Below are 12,535 nucleotides of genomic sequence, written 5' to 3' on the forward strand. Positions count from 1 at the left end.
TGCGTGCGTGAAAGAGAGTTGTACGTGATACTGACGTTATTTTGTGTGAGGAGGATTTGGAAGAAGAAGGGGAAATTAAAGTTGTTTAAGGTCATATGGTTGGAGGGAGTGAGGGATGGTATAGGGACTGAAAATATAGGCAACTGGATTCCTCGATTATTACTCGGTCATTAGTGCAAGGGATAAAGTAGAGCATGTATTCCAATAATTGATGGGCGTTATAAAAGAGAAGGGAGATGATCAGGGAAAGAATAAGCGTCGATTTGTACACGAGGAATTGAGGGGATGGTATGCGAGACGAAAAGTTCCTCAATCGGGGATGGTTATACCGGAACAGGAAAACGATTGGACGAGAAGAGGTCGTCGAAGAAGTCTAGGGACAAATCGGAGGCAGGGGAATAAGATATTTCTAGTGGCGGCGATAGAATCGATGATGGAGACTGAACGACCGGAGTCTGTTCTTGGGCCGACACTTGATTTAGCGAAGATTGTTGTCTAGAGTTTTTCGCGGTGTTAGAGCAGACACTGATAGTGAGTCGGCGCGCGTTGTTCATTTTCACTAGGTAACGAGGAGCGGAAAAACTGCGTGAACGTATAAAAAATTTGATCGTCTTTAAAGACAGACCATACAAGAAGAGAAGGGATCATCCAATGTATTGCAGCGAAATCAGAACTTACTACTGGCGATAAATATGTATAGAGTGCTTAAGAGATCGTCGGAGAAGGTGCCATCGACTGTGAGATGCTGGGCGCCAGGTCCGCTTCGTTAATTTTCCTGGTCAGGATCCAATGCCGTTGGTCTTAAGTTGATAGTATGGTTTTGCACTGACTCTACTAAAGAAAAAGGGCTTCAAGAATCAAATGAAGTTTTTTCAAAGCTCCCGACATATATAGCTTCCCAAAACTCAGAGAAAAATTATGCTGAGGTCCACGAAACCGCGATTTTTATACTAATCACTCCCGATTACTCGGATTGGTGGAATAAGTTTCGTTAATTAGTAGTAAGATTTTTCTTTGCTCTCGGATTGATCAAGATTTTGGGAGAAGAAAGGATATTGACCGGAGTATGTAGTATGGAAAAATATTCTCCTAAATTTTATGACTTTAATATTTATGGAAAAACGCACGCGCGTCAAGAAAGCGCACGTGCAACGTCATCACGAGATTACCCTGAACGTCGCGTGTGGCTTTTTAGATTTTGTGATCACAGACTCGTGAGAATCGTCCGCGACTTGATCGTTAAAAAATATTTTGGCGCCAGCCTTACGCTTCTAATGATATATTTATTAATGATAATATTTATTATTATTTTAGCCGCAATGTCCGAGGGGTACAGACTCAGTGTTTTTTTGGGCTCGCTGCTCATGCATCGATTTTTATCTCGGAGCGATATTTACGAGAAGATATTAGATTTTTCGTTTTAGTCTTTAGTGTGGGACAAAAAATTTTTAGTTTTCTCTAGGCTATAACCACAGTTTATTCGTTATTTGCAGCTGTCTCTTTATTTCAACGAATCCCAGATCTCCACGAAAGAAAAGAGTCGTAGGAATCCGCTGAACATAATTCTTTTTTCTATTTTTTTGGTAACAATTTAAACTTCAATTCTTTGTTAGTAAACGAAAGTCTTTTTTTATTAGCACAAAATCGGGAAACGTTTGTAGACGTCGTGTACAAGTATATTGTGAGAGTATTAAAATATGCACGCAATCCAACACATTCGTTAAGCATTTCTCTAATCGTAAAAAAAACGTACATGTATCTAATCTACTAAGGTTGATAGACTAATCTAGTCTATCTAAGATTAAGAATACTCACGTTTATTTTGACAATAAACGCTTATTTGCGCTCACGCTTTTGGCCTACCTTGATGAAATAAGTATTTGTGAGCACCAGTATGACGTCACGGATGACGTCATGAACGCATCTCTAAGTGCTTACACCGCCAAAGCGATTAATATATGCAATGCTAAGTGTTTAAAGCGTGTGAGTGTGCAAACCAAACGTAGCCTTTGCGAATCTCTGTTATACTATAGGGTCTCTAGGCAACAGCGCTTTGACATCGAACACTAATTGGTGAAAAACGGGTGATGGAAGTAAATTTTATCCCCACAATTTTATCCGATTTTCCACAGTGCTCTGTGTTAGTTCTGTTGCTCGTATGAAGATTCGACTACGTAAAACGATGGAAAACGACTAACTACAGTCAAGTATTTCCCTGTTACAGTCAAACGACAGGGGAATGCTCAACTATAGTTGATTGGTTCTTACATTCTGATCCGGTTTAAACCCTCGGTAGAAACTAGGCTACTATTGATCTAATCCTTCTATATACGAATGTACACGTGTACAGCGATACGCGTCATGAGACCCTAAGGATATATCCATAGAATGATATGTATCCACACAACTTGCATAGTCGTATAAACGTATGCATAAAGATCCAATTGTATTTCTCCTACAAAGACGTAAAATGTGATTAGATAATTTTCTTTATGTATACGTTTATGCGGCTATGCAAAGTTGTAGATATACTCGTATATAATTCTATAATATAATATGTAGCGTGCTAACATACTATACTTTACATTACGCATATTATAGAATTTCAGAGATAAAAGTGCGCTTTTATCGATAAAATTCTAAATACGGGCCTAAGCCCGAATCTATAATATAATAGGTTTTTAAGCCATAAGAAATGGACGAATCACAGTTAATTATTCTCCTCGTATTCAATTATAACTGATCATTTCGTTTAAGGCTTAAAACACCTATTGTAGATCCGTGCTAAGATTACAAGATGTACTATTGTGCAAAATGGCGATAGCAATATTGGAAACAACCAATCAAATTTTGACCTCTATGCACTTATTTGCGTATAATATAGTGCTGACATATTGGAATAACCAATTAAATTTTGGCCACAATTCACTCTTGTGAATCCAAGAATAAGAACCAATCGCTCGGTGAGCAAGTTGCATTCCGAAACTCATCGAAAAAAAGGTGTTGCAACATTTCTATGACCGGCTGTACATGGAACAGCACCCTTATGGCTTTTGCGCACTAGCGCGATGCGCGACACGCGATATGCGAAGCGCGACATCCAGGTTGTCTTCACTCGAATACATCTATGTATCATTTTATTCTTGTTGTTCACCGAATGTTAAATGAGGATAAATAATATATGGATGCACCCGAATAAATTTCCGAATAGTCCAATATGTAAGCATATATGTAATTTTTTCCAGAAGAGGTTGTAAGATGTTTTGTTATATATATCAAGATTATAGTATATAAGGGTACGAGGGCAAGTCAATAAGTTCTTAGAAAAACATAGCAAAACACATTTTTTTTGATCGATTCATTTTTATTTTTCAACATAGTCTCCTTTCAGCTCGATACACTTGATCCAACAATTCTCCAACTTTTTCAAGTCGTCCGAATAATATGATTTGTCCAACCCTTCAAAATAAGCCTCTGTTTTGGCTATGAGCTGTTCTTTGGTGGTGAATCTCTTTTCTTCGCACCATTTCTCCAGGTTTGGAAACAGGAAATAGTCGCAAGGGGTTAAATCTGGCGAATATGCTGGATGGGGAAGCAATTCGTTGAATTTGGCCATCGGTACCGGGCACGTGTAAACCTGTGCATTGTCTTGATGGAAGAATACTTTCTTCTTCGCCAAATGGGGACGTTTTTTTTTTAAATGTTGTTGAAACGGTCCAATAAGGCTGCGTAGCCATTGATCATTTGCTTCGACTGAAGATAATCGATATGATTATACCACGTGCATCCGAAAAAACTGTGATCATCACCTTTCCAGCCTTTACGGTCTTCGCCTTCTTCGGAGTTGATTCACTCGGTGTCCATTGTTTTGACTGTTCCTTCGTCGGGTGTGAGTAATAGGTCCACAGTCGTCTACAATAATGAATCGACGCAGAAATTCATCTGGATTACGTTGAAACATCTCCAAACATTGTTTTGGAATCGTCACACGATCGCGCTTATGGTCCACAGTGAGCAAACGCGGTACCCATCTTATCGATAGCTTTTTCATACTCATTTATTCATGCAAAATTGAAATCACTGTGCCATGTGATATGCCTGTGATCTCAACTCGAGCACTTTCACTTGTCGATCAGTCAAAACAATATCGTAAACTTTATCGATAGTTTCTGGCGTAGCCAGTCCAGCTTCAATTGGACGTCCCGAATGAGGTGCATCACATGTGAATGTACGACCACGTTTAAATTCATTCGAATATTACACCCAATTATATACAGTCGCAAACGCTGGTGCAGATGTGCTATGAATATTATCCGACTCGGCTTTGATTTCTTTCGGCGTTAAACCGTTCATATGTAGATGTTTGATCACGAAATCGTTTTTTCTATTTTGCAAAAAATACAAAGGTTGTTCGCTTTAATCGTCTATAGAAATGAAACCACGAGATGAATTCCGCTCAAAATTTGACAGTAATCAGCTGAAAGATATTACTTGTCAAAAAGTAATGTAACATGACACTGCGAGTGTCTCTCTGACAGATTTTCTAAGAACTTATTGACTTGCTCTCGTATCAATCATGAAACTTTTTATATAAAAGTGAAAATTTTTATCATTGAAATTAATGGAGCAATATTTCACTTTTCACTTTCTATTCTAGGAATAAAGTTTCATGATTGATATCAAGATCACATTTTTCAATTAATTCTGTTTTTTGTGTAGCCATGCGCACAACTCATTCACTTGTCGCGTACGAAAAATTTTCAACTTCGCCCAACTTTTCCTACGACGTCACGATACTTAGAAAAATTATATATAGGCTTATTAGACTGTGTTCGGAAATTTATTCGGATGCACTCATATTATTCGAGTGCACTGTATTATTTATCCTTGTTTAACATTTGAACAATAAGGATAAAATGATACATAGATGCACTCGAATGAAAGCAACCTGAATGTTGCGCGTCGCGTATCGCGTATCGTGCATCGCGCTGGTGTGCAAGAACTATTAGACGATTACATGGAGTGCTGTACGCGATATGCGGTACAGTAACTAATAGTAACTAACTAGACAACTAGGAAACCGCCTATTTCTTTCGCTGATATTACATGAAGCGCGGTTTGCGCGCGGTTTGCGCGCGATTTTAGGCACGGGCTAGTGACAAACTCACATTAGTAAAAATTTTTTTAAATATATTAACTTATTTTTATGCACACTTTATCAATACTTTTATTTTTTTAACAGATTTACTTAATAATTGCGTTTAAATCAATTAATTGCATTAAAAAGTGCATAGCAGTGTATAGTAATGTGAATTTGTTACTAGCCCATGTCGTAAACCGCACACAACCACACTCCATGTAATATCAGTAAAAAGAAATAAGCTACAGTAACAAATGGTAACTAACTAGGCAACTAGGAAACCGCGTACCGCATACCGCGTTCCATGTAATCGCATCCTTATCTGCGTTTAGCAGAGAAAGCAGCTTTGCAAATGTATAAAATTCTTCAATATGATTGGTCTTGCCCTTAGTTCCTCATTGGATCTAGAGTCTCTAGATACCAAAGTCTGACCATACCCTAAAAATGACGTGCGTATCCGAAATGTGTGTTTCCTCTTAATTGATGATATGAATGTATGTGCGTTTTCGCACATTCGATTGGTACTGCCATTGTGTGGGCAAATCATAAGAGTCAATCATACGTCAATCAAACGTCAATCATAAGAGAGGATGGAACATTGGCCAGACTCTGATAATCTGAAGGCTCTAATTGGAATTAAATGTATAAACCAATCATATTCAAGAACTGTACAACAGTTGCAAAGTTGCTTTCTCTACTGAACGTAGCCCTTATCAACCTTGTCTTCTTATATCATGGGTATAATGACAGGACAGTAGTTGGTTTGACTCACGTAGCAGCATGACACGAATTTTGCGGTATATTGGGGATCTGACGAGTGTTGGCGAGCGCGGTGAAGAGTGACAAGCTGGAAAGCGCGAGCGAAAGGTGCTGTGAGCGCAAGCAAGCGCAAGTGAGCGTAGACGTACGTAGTACATACTCTTTCGACTCGTGCACGCGAGAGTGAGGTTGCAGTCGCGCCAAACCGCGCGCAGTGTAGATCACTACACTGCACTACACACTGTACAAATTGTACACACGACGGAACGGGACAGGACGGGACAAATCTTTGTACGTTACATTTCCTTTAAGGTTCGCAACTTTGCGTCACGACATACTTCTTTTCCTTTGCAGCCCTTGCAGCCGCGTCAGCGAATACAATTGTGCAGTAGGTTGCGCCGTTGTAGGAGATTAACGTTTTTACGCGAGGAAGCGGCATTAATCGTTCGAGATGGCCGGTGCGATGTTATTCGAGCGGGCTCAGGCTGTTTCGATGACAAACCGCAGCGAGGGTATCTCATTGTTGAACGAGATCGTCTCAGACCCAAGTATCGGCGCCGCCGAAGATGATGAGGACAACATCCGTGTTAAGGAGCAGGGTATTCTGCATCTGGGCGAGCTCTACAAGAAAGAGGGGAAGGCGAAAGAATTAGCCGACTTGATCAAAGCCACCAGACCGTTTCTCAGTCTTATTAGTAAAGCAAAGGCTGCTAAGCTCGTACGGTCCTTAGTTGATTTCTTCCTGGATTTGGAGGCTGGTATCGGCATCGAGGTAACACATTTCATTTATTAATGAGTATTTGGTAGAATTAGGTAGGTTATGCTGTAATAGTTCTGCTTCAACCAATGAAAAATGTCAATTAGATTCTTGTCAAAATACTTAGTGTAATATACTCTTTATTCGAACAAATGTATGGAACTTAATAACGATAATATGAACTAAAGTCCAAACAATTCATGTCTAAATTTATAGGATGTGTATAATTTTTATATACATTCTTCATTTGTCTCTGTACAAATGGAAAAAATAATTCAAGATAATATATTCTTAGCTTATTTTAACAAAAGCTATAACTCTTTAGTTAAAAAAGTTCTAATTTTATTTTAAAAGTAAAATATTGTGTGCACACACACGTGTACACACATAGACACGTACACGTACATACAGACTATATAAGTGTATATATGATAGATCTAACCTTTAATTTATTAAAAAAAATAAACTTTTATAAAAAATAAAATAAGGAATATATACTTATATACGTTATATATTTAGGTGCAATTGTGTAAAGAATGCATAGAATGGGCAAAGGAGGAACGCAGAACATTTTTAAGGCAATCATTAGAAGCACGCTTAATAGCCCTTTACTTTGACACGGGCATGTTCAGTGAAGCATTGCAATTGGGATCTGCTCTTCTCAAAGAACTCAAAAAACTTGATGACAAACAGTTATTAGTAGAAGTTCAATTACTAGAGAGCAAGACATATCATGCATTGAGTAATTTAGCAAAAGCAAGGGCAGCGCTTACAAGCGCCAGGACAACTGCCAATGCGATTTACTGTCCACCTAAGATGCAAGCGGCTCTGGATCTTCAATCGGGAATATTACATGCTGCAGACGAACGAGACTTTAAGACTGCTTACTCTTACTTTTACGAAGCCTTCGAAGGGTATTACGATCAGTATTTTAAATATAGTCCGTTTTTGCCTATTATACGATACATGTACTATCTTTGTGTTATTTTTAGGTATGACAGTGTTGAAAGTCCTAAGGCGCTAACGGCGCTCAAATATATGTTATTGTCTAAAATCATGTTGCGTACGCCAGAAGATGTTCAGACTATCATGTCCGGCAAACTGACAGTAAAATATGTGGGATTGGATCTAGATGCGATGCGGGCAGTAGCCGAAGCCAGTCATCGACGATCGTTAGCAGATTTTCAGAAGGCGGTTAAGCAATACCGACAAGAATTGGAAGACGATGTAATTGTACGCGCACATCTTGGTTCTCTCTATGATGCTATGCTGGAGCAAAATTTATGTCGATTAGTCGAACCTTACTCACGAGTCCAGGTATCTACACGAATACATGGAAACTCTTAAATTCTTTGCAACTATATTTATCAATTGAGTTTTTTTCAATAAAAAAAATAGATAAATATATGTATGGGAAAAAAAATGTATGTTATGTATATATGCAAACTTATTAATTACCGAAAATTAAACAATTTGCACCACATGACAGAATTTGGCTTTTTAAAATGCAATTTATTTCAATTGCCAAAGTGTTTAATGTGCCAATTGTAGAAAATAATGACAAAATTAAACCTGAGAAGAAATCAAATATTTATATTGATTTATTAAATGATTTAAAAAAATAAATTTTAAGGACAATAATATTTAATAATTCTTATTCTCTTACACATGGGTTTTTTTTCAAAGGTGAGTCATATTGCTTCGTGCATATCTCTGCCATTGGCGCAAGTAGAAAAAAAACTGTCGCAGATGATTTTGGACAAGAAGCTACGAGGGGTTCTCGACCAAGGAGAAGGTGTTTTAATTGTTTTCGAAGATGCACCACGCGACAAGACCTACGAAATTGCATTAGACACGATACACAGCATGGGAAAAGTTGTCGATACACTTTACCAGAAAGCCAAGAAACTCACCTAGCCCTATTTAATATGTATTTATACAAGAAAAAATTATCACAATTATTATAACCATTAATAATTAGTTACTCATTAAATACTGTCGATTAACTGTATTTTTCTCGTAATTAATGTGAACGACATGGCAAGTGTCGTGAACAAAAAGTGCTCATTTACCAATACGTTTGTATAGGATCGCTTTTATTAATTGTAGGAATTGTTTAAAAGATGATAAATATGTAATAATCGATTTGCTTGAGATCTAATCCCGCGTCTTTGAAATTATTTTTTGCGTGCACGCGCGCGCACAAATAATCAAGGAAGTGAAGAAAAATGTCATAACACCGAAAAAAAACATCAAATATAAAAAAAGGTAAAAGAATTATTCATTTATTTCTTTACTTATTCGCCCTATACAACAAATCAATTATACTTATCTTGTATTAAAAAAAAAAGCTTTATATTAGTTTAATTAAAATATGTTAAAATGGACATATTGACATAGTGAAATATAATTTAAATTTTTTATTGTAGTTTCAAGTAGCTAAAGATATGCATATAACTTTGAGTTTTCTTTTCGAATATTTGAATCCAGAGAGATAGCAGTCAGATTGCACGACTGATTGTCACAATTACAAAGGCTCCATTGTTTCTTAAGATAGTCTGTTGCACAAAATCTTATCAATAATCTTTCATGAAAACTTTACTAATATAGTCTATATTGTTACGATCATTTTGTCGAGATATGTACATATATAACTGATCAAAGGTAAATACAATGGACTATTTTCACGCTGAATTTTACGTTCGTAACTGCATCAGAATATTTCAGAGTTGCTGAATCATTCTCTCATAATCTCGATATTTTCGCGCGATTCTCATTTGAAAAATCGATTGTACTTTCGACCATGCGCATGCAGCGACATCCACGGTACTTCCAGCATTGTATTTCATATCCCGTTTTTCCCTTTCACTTCTTCTCGAAAAGGTGAAATATATTGTTTATTTTATTTTAGATGCAAGAAAAGAGCATCGGAAAATATAACTAAGAACAAACGGAGATTTATAAAGAAGAAAATTGGTCGCTTGACGACAAAAGAGAAGTGATGGAATACAACGACAACAGCGCCTTCCTGTTTGATCTTGCACGTTTTAACAAAGGGACATAAGTGTTTAGGTTTAGAAACCAATTTTTCGTACGAGAAATATGATGGAGAAGGAAAATGCTACAACGGAAAAGGTAAAACTTCTTGATTGTGCCGTTGATTGTCACGTTGTTGATGCGAAGAAATGAGGAAATGGGCAGCCGAATTCGATGGAGCGACAATAAAGATGTTTCGTTTAGGTTAAGCCGGTATTTACGCGACTAATTGATGATAGTTGTGTTGCGTCTGCTTCTCGCGACGCTCCGAACTTTATCGTCGAGATCGGCATCGTCATTGGATTCTTCTCGATCTCTGTCTTGTATCGTGTATACGTATATGTCACGTACTACACTATCGGGTATAGTGAGAAAAAAAACCTTTGAAAAACGTATACAGCTTAACCTCTTTCATGAAAATATAGACTCAGCTTCCACATACACGTTTTTCACTCGTTTTTCGCGGGAATGAGATGACATACGTCATTCATCAAATTTTATCTTGACAATGCTATTAACAGTAGATGTTTAATGAATAGTTTAATATGAACGATCAATAATGTTGAAGGTTGCTTTTGATGTTGAGCATTGTTGTAAAAAAGAAAGGATGATGTCGTTAGTTTCAGTTACTTACATCTTTCCTTTAATTCTTTATGCAAATTGTTGCAATAACCATTTGCGTAACCATTGAAAACATACATATACATACACATATATAACTAAATAAAATACATCACAATAACTTGGCAATGTATGTACAAGCTATAATTCCTATAAAGTAATGACTTTAATGCCAATAAAACTTGTTTTTCCTCTTTAGGTGAAGAGTTTATGGTTTAGTTTCATTATGCACTTGATACATGTACTAACTTTCTATTAAATTATTTTAATTTCAGTGATGTAATTCAAAGAATATTGTATTAAATTGCACAATATACGTCAAAATGATTAATTAAATACACATCTCGTGTATATGTTTACAAGTGTTGCCGAAATTAAGATAATTCAATAGAAAGTTATTAGTTAGTACCTGTATTAAGTGCACGATGTAAACTAAAGCCCGTATTCAGAACGCACATACAACGATGTTAGCGTGCTAACTATACTTTATGCTTTAAAGCATGCTTTTATCTTTGAAATTCTATACAAAAAAAATACATTCTGAATACCCACCTAAGTTTATTTCTAATTTTTTAAAAATAAATAGAAAACAAAAATGATTGTAAATTAAATTGATTGAATTTTTATGATTAGAAATCACTTTGAGCTTATCCAATTTAATATTATATACATATAACTAAATTTTTTTATTTTTGTAAAACGTGTGTACAACATCTAAGTATGTATGTTCAAGTAAAATTAATTCAAAGACAATGACATCTTATTGATATTTAGAAATTCATTGAGACTTCAAATATTTATTAAAATATAAAATATTTTTTATATCTATAAAAAAAAATGGGATATATATACAAAAATGTTTTATCAATTTTTATAATATTTGATAATTTATATAATGTTTTTATAGTTTATATTGTATTGTTTTATACATAAATTTTTATACATGTATATATGTATATAATTTTATCTTTATTATTAATTATTTCTATCTCTAGAATACAAATCTACAAAAATATAAAAGGAGTAGCTATAAAAGAGGAGCAATTTTTTAAATTCTTTTGTTTAATGATATAAAAAATTTGTATAGATTACTGTTATATATTTTTAAAATTTTATACAAATGTACAATGTAAATACAGTTGTATAAAACAATTGAATAATTTGTCATAACCTATTAAAATTGTATCCAGTCACCTAAATAGTTAAATACAATACAAATTGAAATTTATAGAAAAATTCCCGTCTAAAAGTTTCTTTTATTAGATATCTCTTCTTTGTACTATTTAAATTGCTATTTGATTTTTCTGTAATGTTTTCCACATTCTCTGCGAATTCTAATTTAAAAAATGCAAGGAATGGAAATAACGTGTTACCAAGTGGTTATACAGAAAATGAGGTTATGGATATACAAAATAAACATAATTGATATATTTTAACATTATTATTTATTAAACAATATTAAGACTAAGAGAATTATCATATATATGAATACATTAAATATGATAGAGAACATTAATGGTCAAAGTTAGATTTCGAATACAATATATATATTCTTTATTATTAAATCAATTTATTTCAGATATGATTGCACGCCAATAATTGTTGGACTTTCAACACAATCTATCTGAAACGCTAATAATCCCCTGTAGCTGAGGTAATATTTTTCATAATAAGGTCTTTACAGCTTTTCTAATTTAATTTAGGGAGGGATTGTTAGCGTTCAGATTAATTATGTTGAAAGTCCAACAATTATCAGCGCGCAATCATGTCTGAAATAAATTGGTTTAATAATAAAGAATATATATATTGTATTATTCGAAACATCTAACTTTGACTTCTAATGGCATCATTTTGGCACCTTCTTCATTGTATTTGATGTATCATTATTTATTGAACATTGATACTATAGATATTTTTATTAGATATATTTTATAAATTTATACTATTTATTACAACATCATACATAAATTATTTAACATAGTTGTGTAAAGCTTTATATGTACTATGAGAAATTAGAAATATGAAGATTAAATTAAGGTTAAGTCATTTAATATTTATACATGATTATCGTATCAAAGTGTATTTTTTGAGTTTGCCTTACAGGTTCAGGAATATAAGGAGTCTCTTATAAGCAAGGTAATTTTTTTCTCTCTTTTAATTAAATAAATCTACAATTTTAGATTCAAAAACATTACTTGATAATATATATGTGTATATATATA

The 12,535-nt window shown here is 34.7% G+C and overlaps 2 protein-coding genes across 3 annotated transcripts in view; both read left to right on the plus strand.

The window, feature by feature from the left end:
• The first annotated feature begins 5,921 nt into the window (after positions 1–5,921).
• LOC108745841 (26S proteasome non-ATPase regulatory subunit 11) lies at positions 5,922–8,952 on the plus strand. Of its 2 annotated transcripts, none has more exons than XM_018482236.1 (5): positions 5,922–6,190; positions 6,254–6,671; positions 7,176–7,570; positions 7,649–7,973; positions 8,343–8,952. In XM_018482236.1, exons 2-5 carry the CDS (start codon positions 6,351–6,353, stop codon positions 8,571–8,573), a joined length of 1,272 nt encoding a protein of 423 aa, XP_018337738.1. In that variant the 5' UTR covers positions 5,922–6,190; positions 6,254–6,350; the 3' UTR covers positions 8,574–8,952. The 2 variants fall into 2 exon arrangements, with proteins under 2 accessions (XP_018337738.1, XP_018337739.1); XM_018482237.1 differs by having other exon boundaries at positions 5,922–6,044; positions 8,343–8,924.
• A 557-nt stretch (positions 8,953–9,509) lies between these two features.
• Positions 9,510–12,535, plus strand: part of LOC108745842 (proteasome activator complex subunit 3) — a 4,268-nt gene continuing 1,242 nt past the window's right edge. Inside the window, exons 1-2 of the mRNA XM_018482238.1 lie at positions 9,510–9,791; positions 12,417–12,476. Coding sequence (XP_018337740.1) covers positions 9,759–9,791; positions 12,417–12,476 — 93 coding nt within the window. The 5' untranslated portion in view covers positions 9,510–9,758. The remainder of the gene's footprint in view (positions 9,792–12,416; positions 12,477–12,535) is intronic.

The sequence above is a fragment of the Trachymyrmex septentrionalis genome, unplaced genomic scaffold, assembly GCF_001594115.1.
Source record: "Trachymyrmex septentrionalis isolate Tsep2-gDNA-1 unplaced genomic scaffold, Tsep1.0 scaffold15, whole genome shotgun sequence".
Lineage (NCBI taxonomy): Eukaryota > Metazoa > Arthropoda > Insecta > Hymenoptera > Formicidae > Trachymyrmex > Trachymyrmex septentrionalis.